The following is a 22,253-nucleotide window of genomic DNA, read 5'->3' on the forward strand; positions in this document are numbered from 1 at the left end:
TCAAAATAGCCCTTAACTGCCAACATCACATTTCATTTGCTGAAAATCTTCGACCACCGAGCCATTTTTTCAAGTTTGGGAACATAAAATAATCCAAGGGGGCCAAATCTGGCGAATAGGGTGCATGAGGTAACAATTCAAACTTTAATTCATTAATTTTGGCCATTGAAATAACAGACTTGTGAGCTGGTTCATTGTCCTGAAGAAACAATACTTTCTTCTTGGTCAAATGCGACCGTTTTTGCTCGATTTCTTCGCCCAAACGTTGCAATAAGTTCGCATAGTACTCGTCGTTGACAGTTTTCCTTTTACAAAGTAGTCAATGAAAATTATACCACACGCATCCCAAAAAACAGACACCATGACCTTGGCTGCACATGAAACGGTATCGCCCTCTTTGGAGTCTGTTCTCCAATTTTCCCATTGTTTTGATTGTTCTTTTGTCTCGGGAGTGAAGTGGTGGACCCACGTTTCATCTACAGTTACTAAACGGCGCAAAAAATCAGCTTTGATGCTGTGAAACTTTGTTAAACCCTCCATTGAAACACCTTCATGATACTGTTTTTGCTGCTGGTTGTACACAACCAATGAGAGAGTGCCAGGCAGACAATATGTTTGGAAGTAAATGTCATTTTAACATTCTCACATCAGGATAGAAGCGAAATCCACTTGGGGGGAAACAGACAATGCTGAAAATAGTGTCACGACAGGCAGAAACTAAAGAGGCAGTGAAGATAAAAATCAACGCAAATAATATCTTTCTGTATATTTCTCTTTTGTAATGGATCATTTTTTTTCTTTTTTTCCTTCATTCTTTTCTTTTTATACATGTAAGCTATAAAGGACCAAATGATAAGTAACAAATTGCTTTACACCAGAGATAATGGCTGTGTGCTCCGTGCGGCTGCTTCGAGTCGACTGAGCATGCTGCCGCCTCAGAACAGGATGTACTTCCTGTCCCCCACCAGGCGCGCACAGCGCCAGCGCGCCTTATCAGTGTTGCGCAATCTTGATTTTCCAGCAACACGGGCCTAGTAAATCTAGGGCCCGTGTTGCCCGGCTGCCTCGCTCAGCGACTAAGTCCCACTCAAGGTCACCCGCCTTACACAGCAGCATAAGGCTAAGTCACACAGCCATGAAATAAAACCCACCCACCTCCCCAGGGGTCGTAACCCCTGCAACCCACAGAAGAGAAAGATGCTTCAGTAGCTGAATTAGTGCTTTTATTTTTTTTTCTGCAAGTGGCTGCAGGCCAACATAAGACTAGCTCCAACGGACCAGTATTGTTTAAGAATGCGTATTCCAACTGTATATTAAAAATTTTATAATATTTATTACGAAGACAAAGTTCGTTTATATATATTTACGCCGATTACACCTGTCTGTTCATTTCGCCCGCACCAAGAAGGTTCAAAGCAGACAAGAGGAATTTGCATGAGCAGTGATCCAGAATCAGCAGCATCATAAGCAGTGCTACACACAATGGAATTAATGTGAAAACGCATACAAACTTAAATGATGAATATTGATCTTACATGTATTGACATTTAAAGTGTCTCTATATTATTACTAGTTAAAGTTTACCCAGGATACATGTCCCAATTTCTTTCAATTATTCTTTCTAATTAATTTTCTTAAATTATTCAAGCAGCAATTATTAATCAGTTTCCATGACTTTGCCGCCCCCCCTCATACACCACTATTCACTTTGTATTATCAAAATTTAGACAATGAATGGCATAAATTTGGAATAGGTGTAATAACTTAGGCAGATCCCTTACATGAACAGTTTGTAATCTTTATTTTTTGGCATATGTTGAAGAATAAATTTTTCCTATATGACCCCTTAAAAAGGGGGTGGGTTCTCTTGTAGTCTGGTAAATATGGTTGTTCAGGGTGAGGGAGAGACAAAAATCTACACTCAGTTTGGTCAAGTAGTTTTCTTGTGCTAGTGAAAGAAGGAAGATTTGGTTTTAATGTTCTGTCACAATTAACTCATTACATAATAAGCTCAGATGTGGAAGGAATACATTTGTGATCTTTTGAAAGAAATCCTGGCATTTTCCAAAAGCAATATACGGAAACACCCAAATCGCACAGCTGGCAAAGGATTCGAACTGTCACCCACAGAATGTGAATCCAGTGTCAAACTCTGCACTACCTCATTTCACGTGTCACGATGCTTATGATGGACATATACATATCAACATGAATTGTCATTCCCACAAATATTTTGTACCTCAAGGCACTGTAAAATAAAAATAGGCAGAACTGTGCAATAATTCTGACATTTAATTTTGCAATATGCAAAACAAACTTAAGAAAATGTATTAGTTCCAAAGTATCATCACAACATTTACAACAAACTATGTTTTCTACTTACCGTGCAGAATCACCAAAAACATGTCAACTGTTGTCAATCACATTCACTTTTGCCTTTAAGTCAACTGGAATTAAGACCATGACTAAACATACAACTGCATGCTGATAACTCATGTCAGAAGTCTCGTTTACAGTGAAATGCAAATTGTTATTGGTGATGTGAAATAAAATACGAAACAGCACCTGAAGTCCCCTTACAGCAACAACAGGGACACAATTTTCACTCTGTTGTGATTATTCTAATTCATTACAACACACATTCCTCTCCCTCTCCAAGACCTTGTGTAATAATATTGCTTGCTACATCAACTGTGAGGAATACATAATTTCCCTTAAACCATCTCAAACTTTTTGGAAGTTAAAGGTGTATTTGAAGGACTGTGTGTTTTTTCCACAGTTCTTTGGTTATGAACTACTGTACTGAATGATCTTTTTTTGCGTTATCTGTAACCAGATTGGATTTTTCTTCACGGACTTAAAATCAACAAGCCCTTGCCATAACTCGAGATACTGCTTAAGTTTTATTTCTATGGCAATACCCTAACATAGTTACAATCAAGAATTAATGTAAGTACACACCATAGTTTCTCTCTCTCTTAAGTCTGCTAACTCTCCAGCAGCCAGCATCATAGTTTGAGCAATGAAGACATGTTTAAATCTGCCATTTTATCACAGACTTTCTCTGAGAAGGAAGCCCACTAATCACTATGTGCTACAAATTTGGCAACACACCATGTGATACAAATTGTAGGTATAGTACCAGTGATGTGCAAGGTATACATGGCTCCCTCCTGAGCACCACTCTCCTCCCTGCAGTTGTCACCAACTCCCTTCAACCCCACACCATTATACAACCCTACAAAAACAAATTAAGACTGTTCCACAGTGAAACTAAACTAAAATATTTGTTATTTTTTATTTGTCAGTAATATTACAATGCCAAGAAACCATACAGCAACATGTTCAAGCTTCATCAGGTTTGCTGAACACTAGTGTGTGCCCGCACTTTCCACAGTAATGCCTATCTTCCATGGCAGCCATGAATACTCCAGCACCGCACTGTTCTGATGGGCATTCACGGCGGAGGCGATGAATCTTCCCATTTTCATCAACCTGAAAACCGAAGGACGTTTTTATTTATTAACACGTTTTGTGTTAGATAATTCTTGCCACAGTTATGATATATAATAATGTCACTACAAACTTATTATGTCTAACAAACAGTTACAGTGATTTAGCCAATAATCAGTCATCTTTTATGACAGGTTGGCATCAATAATGAACACATCATGCTGAAAAAACACTCTCACAAATCTACACTCTCAGCTAATACTGTACTGTGCTTTTAAACCACCGAGAAATTGCCACACTGCAAAAATTAACTGATTGTGTGTTTTGAGTCACAATCTGGCTACACAATTTTATAATCACTTCAGTATTTTTGCTCTTGTAATACAGTAATATCTTCTGATTCAATATTCATATAGTAATACCTTTAATAGCTGTTCGAGCTGAAGCATGTTTCAACACTAAATGTGGCAAATTACAAAAATGAGATGTCTTCAGTTAAAAAGACACTTTGATGCAGCTCTTCACATTAGTTATCTGGTACAAGCCTCTTCACTGCTGCACAACTACTGTAATGTGCACCCATTAACACCAGTTCACTGTGCTCTACCCTTTCTCTCCCAAATTTTTACAATTATTTGATACCTCAGGATGTGTCTTATCACCCAAAACCCTCTTAGTCAGGTTGTGCAATAAATTTCTTTTTTTCCGCTTGACTTAATATCAGTTATTTGAAAGAGCCATTTCATTTTCAGCATTTTTCTTTATCACCCTTTTCAAAAGCTTCCTTTGGCCTGAACTGCTAATTACCCATGTCTCACTTTCTTCCAAGATTACACTTGCCTTGTCTGATTAAACAGTGTCAACAACAAACCTCAAGTTTTTATTTCATGTCCCTCAACCTTTACCACTCAATATTTCACCCTGGTTTCCTTTACTGCTTGTTAACGGCACAGACTGAACAACACTGCAGATAGTCCACATCACTGGTCCACTGCCTTCTGTAACACTGCTTCCCTTTCATGTCCCCTGACTCCTAAATTATGTTTGGTTTCTGTACAAAGTTTGAATAATCTTTCACTTCCTTTATTTTACACATGCTACCACGTAATTTTAAAGTGTATTCCACTTAACAAGCTTTCTTGAAATCCGCGAATGCTGCAAACATAAGTTTGCCCTTTTTCAATCTTGTATTTTTGTGTTATGTGGTCTGGCAGTATATATATAAAGGGACGTGAACAGTGCAGATGCTGACCTAACAACAGATTCTGTGTATTCCTGTGATAAGCAGTAACAGCATCTAACAGTTTGGAAGATCGATCCGTCTGGTCAAACCATGGCACATTAGTGGGGAATTCAAATTTGACAGTGACGTTTGACTATTGGGAACATTATGGAGACATACTTGTCAATGTTCTGGTCAAAAACATCTGACCAAAAGAGAGGATCACCATATTGTGTACTAAGCATATCGTAACCTCTTTATAGCTACACCTGCATCTGAGAACAAATAACAGACTCCCACAAAATTCCACATCATCCCACACCATTGGTCAGAGATTTGCAGCACCTGGATTAGGAAATTACAAACCCATGTGTAAGCTGCTGCTAACATCACAACACAAACGGCTGCATTTGGAGTGGTACCATGATAGAGAAGCAGGGATGGCTGAAGAATGTAATCCTACTGGAGTCAGTGATGAATCACTGTTCGTACTATCCCAAATTGCCATCAAAGTATGACAGCGAAATGAAGAGAGGCCCTGTTCTTTCAATGTTTAGGGAGATTGTCCTGTGGGGAGCCGTGCAGTATAACTTCAGGTCACTGTTGGTAGTCATTGAGGGAACTCTCAACAGCACGAAGGTCGTGGCCATCCTGCACCCTCGTGTATTACCTTCCACGTGACAGTACCATATTGATATTTCTCACCAACAGAATAAAGCTCATTCACACATGGCATGTATTTCTATGAACCGTGTGTGATGAAGTACTCTGACCAGCTAGGCCTGGTCTGTCCCCACTAGAATGTGTGGGTTTATTGGAAGGAAATTTCTTTTGGTGTCAAGATCACTAAGTATTATTTATCTCACGATGACTGGTTTTGACAGAAGTTTTGCCATCTTCTAATCGACAAAGTTAAATGATAGACGACATTAAAAGGCAAATTTTATAATACTGTTAAAGAACAATTTTCCAGAAGATTGTAGAATATAAAAAATAAATTAACAGTGGGAACACATTCCACATTCAATACAGTATAAGCACATTGGTTTGTCAGTAATAAGAAGATGAAAATATAAAAACTCCAATGTGGTCACTGAAGTGACATGTAAAATATCACATGTGCCAATCAAGGTAGGAACTGAATGAATGTGCAACCCAGAGCAGAGCATACAATCGCAGAAATTGTCAACAGTAAATTATTTTTTTACTGATAACATTGTAAATTCTTTGCACAGGATACAGTTAATTGTTGGTGTTCCCTCTCGTGTAAGACAGTGTAATTACAGTATTAACCTAAGCCATCAGTAACAATACCAGAGAAGGAAAGTTGCTACTCACTGTATAGAGGAGATCCTGAGTCGCGATAGGCACAACAAAAAGATTCACACAATTACAGCTTTCGACCATTAAGGACCCAACCCTTCCCCCCCCACACACAATGCGACTCGTTAATAACAGTTTTAGTTTAATTAACTACAATTTCCCATTGCTAATATTCATGTCAATGCCAGTGAATTTCTTAGTTATACAAAATTTCTTCTGTGAATTCATGAGTCATAGAGAATGTTGTGTGCTATATAAAACGGAATTGCATAAGCTAAACTATGCAATGATATACTAGCACCATCTGTTGACAGTTTCTGCAAGTACAAACTCTTCCCTGAATGGCACATTGGTTCACTTTGTGTGTGTGTGTGTGTGGCATGATGTTTTACACCTGTGTCACTTCAGCGAATACTTTGGCACTATGTGTATTTAATGTTTTCGTCTCATTACCATCAAACCAATGTGCTTACACTGTATTGTGAGTGGAATGTGTTCCTGCTATGGGATTATATGTATGCACTTCAAATTTCCAAAGCATTGAAAATTATTTCATCATAAACTACCCAACTTCTGTAAAACTGTTCTATAATGGTATTATAGAATTCACCCTTTAAAGTCATTTGTCACATTTGTAGGTCTGATTATGATTTTAAGTGTGTTGAAACTGGTCATCAAGAAGTAAAAAATATTTAGCACTCGTTGCTTAAAAAATTTTATCCCAATAAATCGATTGCTCCCATTACACAAATGCGTAACCTACAGAAGATTTACAACCAGCTCAGACGTCAACTCCACCCCAGAAAAGCATCCACAGGCAGAATCTATTGTTTCAACAGTTGTGCATTTGCTGTCAATCTAAATTTTTGGGATACCCATATTCCCTTTTTCCTGTTTAAGCTGTCATGGATTTCTAATTGAGTTGTGTTTCTTGACTATTAGATCCACTGATGCCTTCCACTATTTCATCTCTTTTATTGAACCACCTGTCTTTTAGTGTATTCCATTCTCTCATTTCTACCAGTCTTCCAATAACACTGCCTTACAAACTGTCAAACTCTGGTTCTTTTTCCAATTTATCCCAGCCCTACCTCCCATTGTACCACATAGAATTTCTTCGCATTTCATTCATGTAAGCGCTGCAAAAACAATGACTGTTTCAAAACCTCTGTGCGTGCTGTAGCGAATCTTATTTTACCTTTCCCATCCCTGTGGGAGCAATTTGAAGGGTGCAGTGTTATGTTCCTGGATTCAATAGTTTGCATCTATTGACAAGTGTCTGCAAGTTCATGTTTTTTAGCATTTTAGTCACTTATCTTGAACCAAATGAACCCTTCACCATTTGTGTTTCCCTTTTTTGTATAGATTCAAAATGCTCTAGTAGTCCTAGTTGGTATGGGTCCCACACACTTCAGCAACATTCTAAAAAGTTATTAAACACAAATATTTCCACAAGTTGATTGATGCTAATAATGTGATACTTAATGTACTTTTGTGAAGTGCACTACTTTATATTTCTGGACGTTTAAGGGCAGTTAACGTATGCATGTCTATATCACTGGACTGCAGTTTTGGGTACAATTCTTGCTACCTTTCTTATAAAGAGATGTCACTTATTCTTCTATCCAGACACTGGGCACAGTTTTGTTCAAGGGAACTACAGTACACTAGGGTCAAACAGGAGTTAGTAAGTGCCTGAAGTCCCACTTTGAGATTGTCGCTACTGTCTCACCCACTTTGATGATCACTTCTTATCTGTCCAAATCTGACACCTGTAAATTCATTGTACTCCTCTCCTACTGTTTTACCACTTCAAAGGCCAGAAGGGTTAAATACATGGTATACATTGAATGTCTTTTATATGGGCACAATGTATTTTATTTTAAAAATTATTTAATTCTATAGTTAGACCATTTCAGAGGTCAATCTACTTTCCATCTGAATTTGTACAACGATTAGCAGAACTCTTTCAGTTATGGTGGTTAACCTCCAACAAATATAACTTCATAACTTTATCTAGTTTTAATATATTGGGTGTATTTGCCCTTACCATTACGGCAGTAAGTTCGTCACTTTGCAAACACCATGTACAGGAAGGAACTTACACTGTTTAGGCTGTTATATGAAACTGTGTTGCCTCCAAGAAATGACAATGCCCTTGGCAGGCTCCGACTAATCCAGACTATACCCAGGCCACTGAAACATGTCACTTCAAGGTCACCCACCAAGCACCATAAAGTTGGCAATGTAACTGAAAAGTGAGGAACACGTAGCGCTGCATTTTCTGAACCAATAACAACATGAACAAAAGCTGATTCCGGCATCGATGCTACCACGTTACTGGCTTCCGTGTAAACCCTGTATGATAGTGCAAACCACCTGCTTTTGTATTGTGTTACTGCCTTGACTAGTTTCTGTTTATTAAACAATGTCATCAAAACTGTCTTTCACCAAGCGACAATCCATTGCGCCATCGAGTGCCATTAAATAGCCAGGCTTTGGCATTGCTACAGAGGACGCCTGGATTTTACGAGCAAGAAAAACAATTTGGGACGCCTGGATTTTACGAGCAAGAAAAACAATTTGTTTCTCTTAATGGGCATGAATAGATTCCCACCGATAAAGTTTTAAAGCGTACCTCGAAAACTCTAGGGCTCAGTCAAAGAGAGGTGGTACTTAATGACTTATAAGACACTGAAGTAAACAGTGTGGAAGAAAGCCCCAGTGGGAAAAACTGTTTTTAAGTACTCCTCGAAAGAATAAAAAAGCATCTCCATCCTGTTACCGATATTTATTCTTTCAAATCAGGTGCAATTTGTATACAGATATTATAGAGGGAAAGAATACTCCACAAAAGCGAAGTTGCCTATTTCTTTAAAAGAAAGTGAACTTTTCTCATGGGGGAAATTTCACTTAAGATGGTATTAAGAAGTATGGGATTCCATTTTAGAAAGTTAGACGGATGAAAACTAACTTGAAAAAGGTCACGTCGTTGCAGCTTGTACCATTTTCTTACGCAACATTGTAGGAAAGGACCAACATATGGTTAGACGAAACATGGGTCAATGCTGGAGAATCAGTTGAGAAATGCTGGACAGATGATACTCTGAATAGCAGAGGTCATCAGCCAACAGGAAGAGGATCCAGATTAAATGTGGCTCATGCAGGATCCTTGAACGGCTTTGTGCCTGAAGGACTTAGTTTTTCGATAGAGAAAAACCGGTGACTATAATGAGGATATGGACCACCCATAGTTTCTACACCGTTTGTGATGGCCAACACATTGTACCATTCCATGATTTTAGATAAAACTCCCAGCACTAGTGACTCAAGAAACTATGGTGCAGTGGTTGCAGGCAAGGGACATTGCTGCGGAGATGAGCATGACAAAGCTGCTGTTATATTCACAGCCTGTGACGCCTAAATACGTTTTAGATGAAATTGCAAGTGAACAGGGTCACTTAGTAACTGGGTGGAATTGAGTCACTATATTGGCGAGTGTAAATGTACACTGACTATCCCCCCCCCCCCCCCCCCCGTGTGTGTGTGTGTGTGTGTGTGTGTGTGTGTGTGTGTGTGTGTGTGTGTTTGTTGAGGGGGGGAGAGATCTAGTAGGCTATGCGCTTTTTGCTTAATTTTTTCTACGAGTGTGCATAATGTGTTCTTTGGTATGTTTAGGTTCACATTATTATACAATGTTTTACATGCAGCTATTACACTAACAATTTGGAACAACTTTTCATAGATATTGTCATTACTTCAGGTGTTGTCAATACAGTTTCATATACTATTAAACACTTAGTCTCCATCTCCATTGTTAGAAAAATGTACTTTGTTGTACTTACATATAAACATTGACTGTTGCTTATATTTACAATACGTACTTCGGAGTTGTGAGCGTGTGCAGAGGCAGCTACTGCAACCTCGCAATCACAGTATAGTAAACTACACACGAGCTGTCACATGACATTTTACCAGCCCAGGTATAGTCACTTATGAAAGGTGCCCACTAACTACCCATCACCCATGAATAGAACCGTAAATGAAATTTAGACAGCAATTCATTGTTTCATGTTGATTTTCTACCTGTGTTCAGATCTTTAGGTGATTATTGCCGATACCAATGCTTTATAGAATGGAAGTCAAGTCTTGAGTACTTATGTACTTACCTTATAGAACTTCAAGACTGAAAGCTTAACCTTCTTCTTCTTGTGCTTAATTTTTTTGGGTGTTGAGTAATTCTTCTTCTTTCGCTTCTTAGCACCACCACGGAGCCTTAAGACAAGGTGTAAAGTAGATTCTTTCTGAATGTTATAATCAGACAATGTTCGGCCATCTTCCAACTGCTTGCCAGCAAATATAAGTCTTTGCTGATCTGGGGGAATTCCTGATTTAAAATGACACAAATATTAAAATGAACAGCCAGATTAGATACCACAATTTAAGATTTAGTTTTCAAAGTACCACATTTTTGATGATTTGCAAGAGCATTCTTTAAATCATTAATATATTTTTAAAACACCTATACACTTGTTTTGCACTGTCTGAACTGTGTATTATACAAATACCAGACTGAAGAAAAAGTGACAGTGTAGGATACTTTGTCACCAGCATATTGCATCTAGGACCACAAATTTCAAAGTGGTCATTACTTGATAAAATTCCAATTTATCACTACTTACTACAGAGAAGTGATGTGCCACCAAGCGTTTTTCTTACTTGCAATAAATTCAGCAAAGGCCACCAAAACTAAACAGAGTATCCACTCACAAAGTGGAACACTTCACATGTCACAGCTCTTATCAAATTTTAAATGTGTGTACCCTTTTTCCTCCCCCCCCCCCACCCCCGAAATAACAGTACAAGACTAATAGTCAAGCAAGAAGTATAAGCTAGTTAGATGGAGGCAAAAACCTGTGAGATCTATGCTTACGAAGTTCAACTGTTAAACTTTTCATCTACCAGCCCACGTCAGGCAGCTAAGATCTTAACAGGCAAGCTTTCAAAGACATTGGCACCTTCACGCAGAAGGCCTTTTGTTGTTGTAACTGTGTTTATCATATTCTCTGGCAGATTTATGATGAGCTAGTCCCCAATACTGAGCAAATACATAATCTATATACAACCTAAAGGTGTTATTTTTAAAAGTGTTTATCAAGTATATTTAAGAGTGTCAAGCACCTGAAACGTTCACTTCCAAGTCTCAATTACTCCCCAAAAAGCTGCAGAAACTACATTTCATTATTATACGTTTACACTTAAACATATGCGTTGATAGTAAAGGAAGCTTTCGGAACACATACTGTAGAACCTGGAAATTGTTTAGCTGCACCCTGGTAATATAAACCAAACCCTTGCCCTTTGCTTCTACTTTCCGAAAATGGTGTTCAATGAGATGCTAATTACAGAATCAGGTTTGTGCTACACTATTCTCATACTAGATGGAAGTTACTTCTTGACAAAATGAGAAATGTTCCAGGCACCTACTAATTATCTTATCAATACTAGATAGTACTTGCTGTTAAACAGCAAATGTTTTCGTAAGACAGTGATAAGCCATGGTAGGTTTTCTGTCCTATCTCAGTTAATACATATTGCATTACAATAGGTACATTTTCCAGTAATCTAATACCAAAGAGGTTACTTCAGATCAAACATTCACATTAATTCTAAGAAGAATATTTGTTTGAACAGTAAATGTACTAAATAAACAGTGTGTAAAGAAACTTTCACTATATAGTAAACAAAAATTTTATTGTTACCTGTAAGTTTTACATACACACAAAAGACAGCAGTTCATGCATTACATCTGAAATCAACATCTCTGACGACAAAATAGAGACACTTTGGAACGTGTGTGTTAGAGAAACAGAAGCTCTCCCTTCCAACAGTGTCAAAAACACTATTCTTAACATTAATAGAATTATGGAAGGAAAGTTGCTACTCACCATATAGCGGAGATGCCTAGTTGCAGATAGGCACAACAAAAAGACACAAAGCCTTCACCCAGTAAGGCCTTTGCCAAAAATAGACCCCCTACACACACACACACACACACACACACACACACACACACACACACACACACACACACACACACACGAAAACAATGCTACAATTAGTCTATCTGGCCTCAGTTGCTGTCTTTCTGTGAGACAGGTCATACCTGTTTGTAGAGTGGCCTAATCATTCCACTTTTATTGGTCATACCTGTTTGTAGAGCAGCTCTGTCATTCCACTACTATAAAGTATGTTTTAAGTGAATTAGTGCAGTGTTAATTGCAATGCAAAATGTGAATTCATGCACTGTTTGAAAATTACTAAAGCACTGTGTCATTTGACCAAGCTGAGTCAACACCAGCAAGATTTGATATTGATGCAATCCAATATAAACTTTCCACACGACCAAGAAAGTGCTACTATGTGGACATCACAGATACTATTAAGTTTTTGAAACTGCAAGAACTTTTTGTGATCCTTTCAAAAAACACAAACAGTTAATCTGAAGTCAGTTTACTTGTCTGTCTAAAACATTAAGTGCTAAGAGAATCTATGTAAAACCAGGCCAAAAAACTGTGCACAACATGTCTTAAGGTTTGTGAACAAAAACCTGAAATCAGTGATAGAAATGAAGGTAACAGGTGACCCAGATGACATTTCACAAAGCAGTAGTAAAAAGTCAAAGTATTGAGAGTGCAAATTAAACTTTACATGAACTGAGATGCTATCCCTTAAAAGTTCTCCCCATTTAAAATCACACCAAGGCTTCATATGTCAAAAAAGTTGGAAAAAGTGAAGCAGGTTTTGGAACAAAAAGTGTGGCAGGCATTAGAGTGCAGTATTGAAGATTTTGGCTGTAGAGAAGAAAAATTTGATGGTGAAATTGTTAAGGAAGACATAGATTTTGATGTCATGATATTGTTAATGAGAGAAAATGGGTAGTGTAAGAGTACATGAAAAATCCAAGTTTCAACTTTGGCTCCACCCTCTTGGTCAAAAGAAAACAATGTCAGAATTCAATGTTAGGAAGTATGTGATTTGATAAGCAAGGAAACTGAAAACAGAAATGGGTATTTTATCAACTCAAACCAAAAAGGGGGAAGTTATTGCTGAAGTAAAGATTGTCACCAATTTCTATCAAAATGTGATCCACCAAACTGTAAAACTGCTTTCGGATGTGGGACACATTGAAGAAACATACTCTGAAAACAAGTACGTTTAATCACTGTGATAAACTGTCAGAATTATTAAAACAGAAATTAGCTAACAAAGGTGCTGATCATGAAATTGAGTTCAGCCGGTTGATAAGCACAGATCATGGGGCAGAACTGGTAAAGCAGTCTGCAACTGTTAGTGAATACGTAGACTTTTTGGTAACTTAAACCACACTCATTTATATCTAAGTGTCAGTCAAAATCATTGAAAAAAATATAGAAAATCTAACTCCAGAAAAAGCTCCTCTTAATGGACCTTGCTGAAAACTACAGTTTTGCAATTCAGAATGAAATTAGAGTTACCACTGGACAAGAAGCAGCTGTCCAATCCATCCTGTGTGTTCATGTGGTAAATGAAGAAAGTAAATTGGTAATAGTGAACAACTGCATTATAAGTTGTGATATGGAACATGGTGTAGGATTTGTAATACCGTCCAGAAAGAAATGGTAAAGTGGCTGGTAGAGAATTACCCACAAGTGAAGAAAGTGCTTTATTCACTGAGGGATGTGCTGCTCAATATAAAATAGAAAAAGCCCGAAAAATTTTTGAGTGCACAAAAACAATTTTTCTATTTATGTTGAGCATTCCTTTTTTACTACTAGCCATGGTAAATCTGTGCGCAATGGTGTGGGAGGAAATATAAAATGTACCGAGAAGAGCTAGTTTTTAACTAGCAGATAATGCAAAAATAATTGCATCTGATGTTTACAATTTCTGCAAAGTTAATATTGATAATTTTTTTCTTCTTCAATTCTTCGAGAAAGTACGTAGTTTTTCTACACAAAATCCTTGATAAGAGATTTTCGACAACCCACACAATACCTGGCACCAGAAATTTTCACTATACAAACCACTTTCTTGTGATGCTTTAGAGATTAGACAATTAACTTCTGTAAAGCCTACCTTGATTTTTTCGTTCAATGAAAATGCCCCACATAGGATCATGCACTTATCCAACAAAATTGTTTTGTAGCAGTTGTGTGTGACAGGTGGTACTTTGCTGTGTCAAATGTCATAACTTTTCTCCACCCACCTGAACCAGCATTGTCATTGATTTGGCTTGTCACTGTTTTGGCTTGAGACGGAAGACTTATTTTGTGCTTTTAGAAAACATTTTATGTGCTGTTGGTGTATCTAAATAAACATCATTTGGCACAATGTATTACTTTAATGAAAAAGATATGAAGTCAACAGGACAATCTGTCACAATGGATTAAAAACAGAGACACTATTAGGGAGTTTCATTGATAGTTTAAGGGATCTTAACTGCTGAACATGTACATTTTAAATTAACATTAGTGTGACCAGAATTTGGCACCCTAAATAAAGTAGATCTGTGCAATAAAAATGTTTCATTTAAATTTATAGCTTTTGGCTCTGTACTTTCATGAGGTAGCCTTAATATAGGTTGTCAGTTTACATAAACTGATTTGAATGATCTGAACAATGATGTGGTATATGTTAAATAAGCATCCAATATCTATCATACTCAGGGTGCTGCGTTGATAAAAATAAATCCTGTATCAGGCATCAAAGTGTTTTACATATTTAAAACTCATTGTTTGGACCACAACAGCTTAAGTTTATTTTCTAGATTCCCATAACTCAACAATATTGAATTTTTCCAATAAAGACACATCCTTCTGTGACGGCACTTACATTTGTAAAATTTTTTTTACATTAACTACTGCCATGCAGAAAGTTTCATGAACATCTGAAGCAGTGGGTGTCAGGTATGGATTAACTTTTTAGAATTTATTTTCATCAAGTATTGCGATTTCAGATTTGTGTGTCCATTTGTAGAAAACCAATTAATTATTTTATTACAATGTGTCTTGGGAATTATTTAAGACCAATTATAAGTTCCCACCAGGCTGGAGAAATGTGATAAGCATTTTTTCAATGTGTGTCTACTTTGTCTGGAAATTAGAAAGTGACAGATTTTTTGTGTTTTTCTTTGTAAATTTACTGCTTCAATAATTACATGTCTTAAGTATGTGCATCTCTCAACTTGTGGAAAAAAATTCCTTTGCACAACTAAACAGTTCACTACCAACACAAACATGGGTTTGAAATCAATTACAATTGATAGGAGAGAACACCTTGCAACAGCTCTCAATCTGAAAAGAATCTAATAATGCCTATATAAACACAAAGTAGAATATTCTTCAGGGAATAGAGTGGTTAGGTGATCCAACTTTCTGAATCTCACCTGTTTTGTTCACTGCATTAGATTTAAAATCAGGTATACCAAAACTAAATATTTAAACATAAGATTATGTGCTTGACCTACATTCAGTATTAACCCCTGTATACCAAGCTAAACAATGTCATGATTGACAAATTAAAATTATGGTGAAGTATGATGGCAAACAAGTAATTCACTGATGTACTGCTAAAAAGTTTTGTAAAACTCATATACCCACTGTTGACCAACACAGAAAATGACCTCCCATTCCAGCAGGTTTTGACCACATACATTAATTTACAATGTTACAAACCTTCTTTATCCTGGATTTTGGCTTTAACATTTTCGATTGTATCCGAAGCTTCTACTTCTAAGGTGATAGTCTTCCCCGTCAAAGTCTTCACAAATATCTGCATTTTGAATTCTGTAAAAGTTTCAAGTAAGAATATCACTACTAATACTCAATAAATGTGCAATAAGGTAAGAGTGTAAATGGCAGTGCAATCTAAAAGGAACTGTTTCACTCAAATGGTTTATACAATTCTGTACTTTATTATGCAGACAAATACATCACATTGTAGTCATATTGTAGACAGCCATTAGCACATAGCTCAAGATCAGAAAACATTAAACAAGCAGCACAGCATTAATGCAACCATCATTTTCTGGATTGTTTGTGACTTGTGCATACTTTCCCCAGACCACCTTGCCAGCCTGTGTCACAAGACCTAGTTCACTTATATTAACTTCTATTACTGTTCCCTTGGTAATTACACCTAATGATGTATACATGGGTGAATTTGGGTTACGCTTAACTCCAATAATTGGTAAGCAGAATGTTGCCTTCAATTCTGGATGTGTTACGTGTGCCTTACGGAACCGCAATGCCATGGGTCTGATAAATCTTTCAAATTTAGGTGGTTTACGAGTGAAGCCCTCCCCCACAAAAGTCACTTTCGTAACAAGACGTTTCCATGCTTTGCGACGCGATTTGCCCGTGCGAAGAACTTTGAAAACCTCCGAGTCAGCCTGTGCACGAACTTTGGGTAATGGAACATCCCATTTGCCTGCTTTCTCTTTACGCTTCTGTTTCACCATATTGGACAGAACTTTGGCACGCTGTTGGACCTCACGATCCAGAAGATACACTGGCAAAGCTCCGCCTGACGCCTCCCCATCACCAACACGGTTTTTGGTCCGTTTCAACTCGTGGGCATGAATTTTCTTCTTTGTCTGGATCTTCTCATTGCGGCGTTGGCGGTTGAGCATTTTGGCCTTGAGGCCACGAGTCTTGCGTGCTCTTTCAGCTCGTTTGTGAGGTTCACGTGCTTCCCGCTTGCGCACCCGCTCATCATGGTCAAGCCTGCGCCCATAGAGGCGCCGATGGCGTTCGATGTACTCGTTCTGTGGCATGGTCCTCCCTGAAATATTTCACTCTCTCACAGCTCTTATGTGTACAGAACTGCAGCAAAATTCAGAAGGCATACTAACAGCATAGATAAACTTACAAACTAACGCCCACTAACAGAGCTGGCAAGAGGCACAGGAAAATATCCAGAATACAACATCCTTGTTTACATGTTGTTTAATAATGGGTCAGTCCATATCAGTCAAAGATATAGACCTTGGGGCTATATTAATTAGTTTTTGGTACACTCAGTGACCACAAATCCCTTTTTTCTGTCTAAAGAGAAGTTTTTTTTACAAGTTTATTAACAAACAATTCAAAGTGGAGAAAGGATGAATTCTTGAGAAAATTAAGAACATTAAACTACAGAAGTACCAAGATTTTAGTAACTAATTATAAAAAAAATCAGTACTTCTGACAAAAACCGAACAGAGGTATTGGGTTTAAGGGGCCACCCACACATTCAATATTTATTGTGCAATCACTGTGTCAATATATTGCACATAATTCTAGACCACGAACTGCAGAATATTTTTGCCCAACATTCATTCTGGGATGCATCAGAAATATGCCTTCATAGCAAATGTGTTGACACTATACAGAATTTACATGAATTACTACATGCCACAAAAGAAAAATCAAGAGGACACAGCAATGGGAAAAAATGTGGCATGGACAGTGTACAACATGTTGCTAAAATAACTTTCAGCATAACCAGATGGCTATCTTAAGTTTTCAACAATGGACTAGGAATCTTTCAATGAACTGGTGAACTTCATTACAGCTTACGTACATGTAAAAGATACTGTTCATACATGTATTGGATGTCAGTTTCCACACCGCTGGAAATGCTCTATAAACCTGAAAAGTAAGAATTACTGCAGAGGGCCAGTAAGTAGTGCTGTTAGGCCTATGTATTTCTAAAACAAATAATTCAGGCTTCCAAAATGAACAAATAAGCAGCTTCATTGTTACTTTTCCTACTCAAACACTTTTCAGATGTTTCTGCAGCTGTTTACTGAGTAAGCATTAAATATGGACGGTCAAACTATTCCCCTGAATGCATTTAAGCAGATAAACACTTCCCCCTTTCTTATATATTCATACTGGATCATTACCTGTTGTTTTTGGGTCTGCAAATAACGAAGTCTCAACAGGAACTGCCATGTATTGCACAATACCACTCCTACACAGTGCAATATATTGAGTTTTAAAACCTATGCAGCCACCAATATAATGCGAAAAACAATACCATTCTCAGCCCGTCAATATGATTACTCAGTATTGCACAATAAATACCGAGTGCAAGGCCCCTTTTAAACAAAAACTTAATTACATGTTCATTAAATCCATCATATATAACATACATCATTCAAGCAATAAATGTACACCTCAACAGGAACAACTGCATAATACTAAATCATTTGCATGCATTGTGCTGCTGATCCAGTGGTACAGCTAAACTTTATACTCAAATTTTTAGCAAAAATCATATGTTGAGAGACCTTGTCCCTTTTAAGTTATTTTGTAAAAACGGAAGACCAACTTTGTGCAGAAATATGAAACAATAAAAGCTCTGATCAATTATTTTTTGAAAGCAGTTTGAATGATTAACTCTACCAGTTATTTACTTGAGAACTCACTCTACTACTACTACTACTACTACTACTACTAGTAGTAGTAGTAGTAGTAGTAGTAGTAGTAGTGGACATTACCACAGGTAGATGTGGACTGAATCTATTGGTTATAAACTGTAGAGTAATTCTGAACAAATTATAAAAAGCTGGGTAATTGGGATATGGGACCCGAGGCTGCTGAGGGAGCAACAATTGACAAGAATAGGGGATAGGAATGCAGCAGAAGACATAAGGACAGCTTAAATGAGTGAAATAGTGATGGCAGCAGAGGATCAAATCTGTAAAAAAGGACAACTAGTAGAAATCCTTGGATAGCAGTAGAGATGTTGAATTTATGCAAAGACAGAAGAAAATATAAAAATGCACCAAATGAAGCAGGTGAAAGGGAGTACAAACATCTAAAGAGAGACTGACAGGAAGTGTAAAAATGGTAAGCAGGAACAGCTAGAGGACAAATGTAAAGATTCAAAAGCATATGTAACAATGGGAAAGATAGATACTGGCTACATGAGAATTAAAGATGTCTTTGGAGAAATGAGAAGCAGCTGTGTGAACATCAAGGGCTCAGATGAAAATCCTATCGTTAACAAAAAAGGGAAGCTGATAAGGTGGCAGGAGTATACACAGTCTGTAGAAGAGATATGTACTTTAAGGCAATGTTATAGAAATGAATAACGGCGTATGTAAGATAAGATAGGAGACAGGATACTGCAAGAAGGATCTGACAGAGCAATCACGGCCCTAACTCAATACAAGACCTCAGGAGTAAACAAAATCCCGTCAGATCTACTGATAGCCTTGGGTGAGCCAGCTGTAACAATCCTCTTCTATCTGGTGTGCAATGTGCATAAGACAGGCAAAATAACCTCAGACTTCAAGAAGAGGATAATAATTCAAACGAAAGCCAGTGCTAGCAGGTGTGGATATTACCAAAATAACAGTTTAAAAAGTCACAGTTGCAAAATACTAACACTAATTCTTTACAGAAGAATGGAAAAACTGGTGAAGCAAGCCACAGGGAAGATTCTGGAGAAATGTTGGAACACACAAGGCAATACTGACTGTACAACTTATTTAAGAAGACAGGTTAAAAACAGGCAAACCTATGTATGTAGCATTTGTAGTCTTAGGAAAAGACTTTGCAAACACTGAATGGCGTACTCTACGAAATTCTGAAGGTAGTAAGTGTAAGAAACAGGGAGAAAAAAGGCAATTTCTAGCTTGTGCAGGAACCAGACAGCAGTGGTTGAAAAAAGTGAGCCAGGATTGTAGCCTGTTGCTGATATTCAATATGTGCATTGAGCAAGCAGCAACGGAAATCTGGAGTAGGAATTAAAAGTTTAAGGAGAAGAAATAAAAAGTTTCATTTGCTGATGACATTTTAATCTTCTCAGAGACAGCAAAGGACTTTGAAAGGTAGCTGAATGGAATTGACACAGTCTATTAGGGATATGATGATCATCACAATTGAAAGTTGTCTAATTAAATCAGGAGATGCTGTGGGTATTAGATTAGAAAAAGCAATCCTTAAAGTAGTAGCAGATGAGATTTGAAACTCTGGCAGCAAAATAGCTGACAATGGCTGAAGTAGAGAGGATGTAAAATGGAGATGGGCAATGGCAAGAAAAGTGTTTCTGAAGAGAAACTTGTCAACACTACATATAGCTTTAAATGTCAATATGTCTTTTCTGAGTGTTGGTATGTAGTGTAGCTGTGTTTAAGTGAAACATGGACAATAAACAATGGAAAATCCAGCATGGAATGTAACAATATTGAAATGGACAAATATAGACAAACAATTTAGACAGAAAAGAAGCTTTTGAAATGTGGTGCAAATCAATCTTTAAACAGAAGACCAAAACACTCACTCAGATGTTTAGTGTTTCTCATTTAGCACAACAGTATCTGTACACATTTAAGAAAGCAATTAAGCTAACAATGTTTCCATACTTTGTAATAGGTGACCATTCCTTGGGATATGAACTTTTACTGTGTTAATTATAAGTTGGCTGTTTGCCAGAAGCATTTTAAGCAAGCCCACTATCCGCATGTACTACTACAGTGTGAGGAGCTCTGCAAGCACCTTAACATGTGTTTTTTGCATCTGCAAAAAGCAGGAGCTACACAAGGAGGTATAATCCATTTAAATGAAATGTTCATAATTAATCTGAAAAACCAGCTGAAATCTTCATATCTCTACAGATTCCCATCTAGGTAGTTGATTAGCCAACTTACAGTTAATACATTTTAGAAATACTGTGGTGCAATGCTCTAAATTTATTGTTTCAAGAAATTCTTTTCCATCTCCAAAATGTTGTCAAAGGGACACAAATATTTATCAAATATTTTTCTGAGGAAAAAAGATGTTTTGGATATTTCAAAACATTAAATTAGTTTTTGGACATTATCTAACTTTGTCAAAGGTGGGTTCTATTGCAAATCATAGTTCACATGCTTTAAAATGACCAACTCTGCAGCTCCTACAGTTTTGTGCAACAAATTTAGTCATCAAAATATTGAGGAAAATATGACTACTTTTTCATATGTTAAACAAAAAAATTGGTCAAAAGTTGTTAAAATTTGCAATGTGTGTCAACTGTAACATACATTTAAAAAGCAAATACTGGGGGCATCAATGGTTTAAGTGTGGTATTGGAACCACCCCGAAATTTTAGCTGTGGTGAGATGTCAGGAACGCCAAATAAAAAGTTGTGACACCGAAATACCAAAAAATTTATAAATTTGTTTACTGTGGACTGAACACAAAAATACAACCTACAACTGTACAGAAAATTACTTCAGCAATTTCTGGAGGATTGCTACCAGCGCCAATAAAGTATATCAAAAGAAAAGTACCCGATGTAAGTTATTGAATGTGCAACACGAACCATTGCATGTGGTAAATATCGCCTAACTATTGCGTTTCGGGGTGACTTACCTCGTTTCTTCGGAAATATTTTTAGAGAATTTAGAAATACAGAGCTACAGCGGTCTAATAATTACGAGCGGCAACACCTTTAAGAACCCACTACTTTTAAAACAAGTTTCGGTAGTACTGTAAGCACGTCAAAAAGTTTTTACACCTACGGACCTTAGAATATATAAGTGCCAACGAAAACAAGTTTAATAATAGCTATTAAGGACCAAACAAGTATGAGATTCAACACTAATCCCACTAAAACCTATATTCCATGCTGCACATGGCTGCGAACACGTACCTAACACACGATATTAACTGTTGCTAAATTGATTGCTCGCCAACTACACTTAATGAATAATGGATATCTTAATAAAGTTAAAATGAGATCAAATTACCAACTTTCTATTCACTCTCCACAAAACATACCTTATATCCACGCGTTAACTATGTTCAACACGAAATCTCTACCATACTGCTCTACAGTGGAGAGAACCAGAGAAACTTCGTCGAGTAACACTTCCGGTGCACTACGTCATTTCCTGCAAAGTAGTCATTTTCATAACTAGTCGTATTCAAATTTTGTATTACAAGTTTAAAATATTTACAATAAAATAAATTATGATTTTGCAGAGTGTCACATCTTTCATAATTTTTAATGTTTCTTTATGTATTATCACAGAGACGACATCTGAAGAAAGTACGAATAATACGTCGTAAATTTACAAATACTATCATATTACCAGTCTTTGCAGTAAAAGCACACTCATATTACCAGTCTTTGTAGTAAAAGCAGACTGAATTTTTAGTTTTTTTTATTTTAAACTATATAACCTTTTTTTATTATCAGAGATTTTGCGTTTGCTCTCGTGTTGCTACAATCGAGAACA

General features: G+C 37.1%; 1 protein-coding gene across 2 annotated transcripts; it reads right to left on the minus strand.

Annotated features, from left to right (window-relative positions):
• Positions 1 to 3,284: 3,284 nt before the first annotated feature.
• Positions 3,285 to 21,906, minus strand: LOC124619325 (ubiquitin-40S ribosomal protein S27a). 2 transcript variants are annotated; one of them, XM_047145634.1, is made up of 4 exons: positions 21,793 to 21,906; positions 15,715 to 15,825; positions 10,168 to 10,385; positions 3,285 to 3,495 (listed from the first exon to the last, which is right to left on the minus strand). In XM_047145634.1, the coding sequence occupies exons 2-4, from the start codon at positions 15,815 to 15,817 to the stop codon at positions 3,346 to 3,348; spliced, it is 471 nt and encodes a 156-aa protein (XP_047001590.1). In that variant the 5' UTR covers positions 15,818 to 15,825; positions 21,793 to 21,906; the 3' UTR covers positions 3,285 to 3,345. The 2 variants fall into 2 exon arrangements, with proteins under 2 accessions (XP_047001590.1, XP_047001589.1); XM_047145633.1 differs by lacking the exons at positions 3,285 to 3,495; positions 10,168 to 10,385; positions 15,715 to 15,825 and adding an exon at positions 15,931 to 16,822 and having other exon boundaries at positions 21,793 to 21,882.
• Between the last annotated feature and the right edge of the window lie 347 nt (positions 21,907 to 22,253).

This window comes from Schistocerca americana, chromosome 6, assembly GCF_021461395.2.
Source record: "Schistocerca americana isolate TAMUIC-IGC-003095 chromosome 6, iqSchAmer2.1, whole genome shotgun sequence".
Taxonomy (NCBI): domain Eukaryota; kingdom Metazoa; phylum Arthropoda; class Insecta; order Orthoptera; family Acrididae; genus Schistocerca; species Schistocerca americana.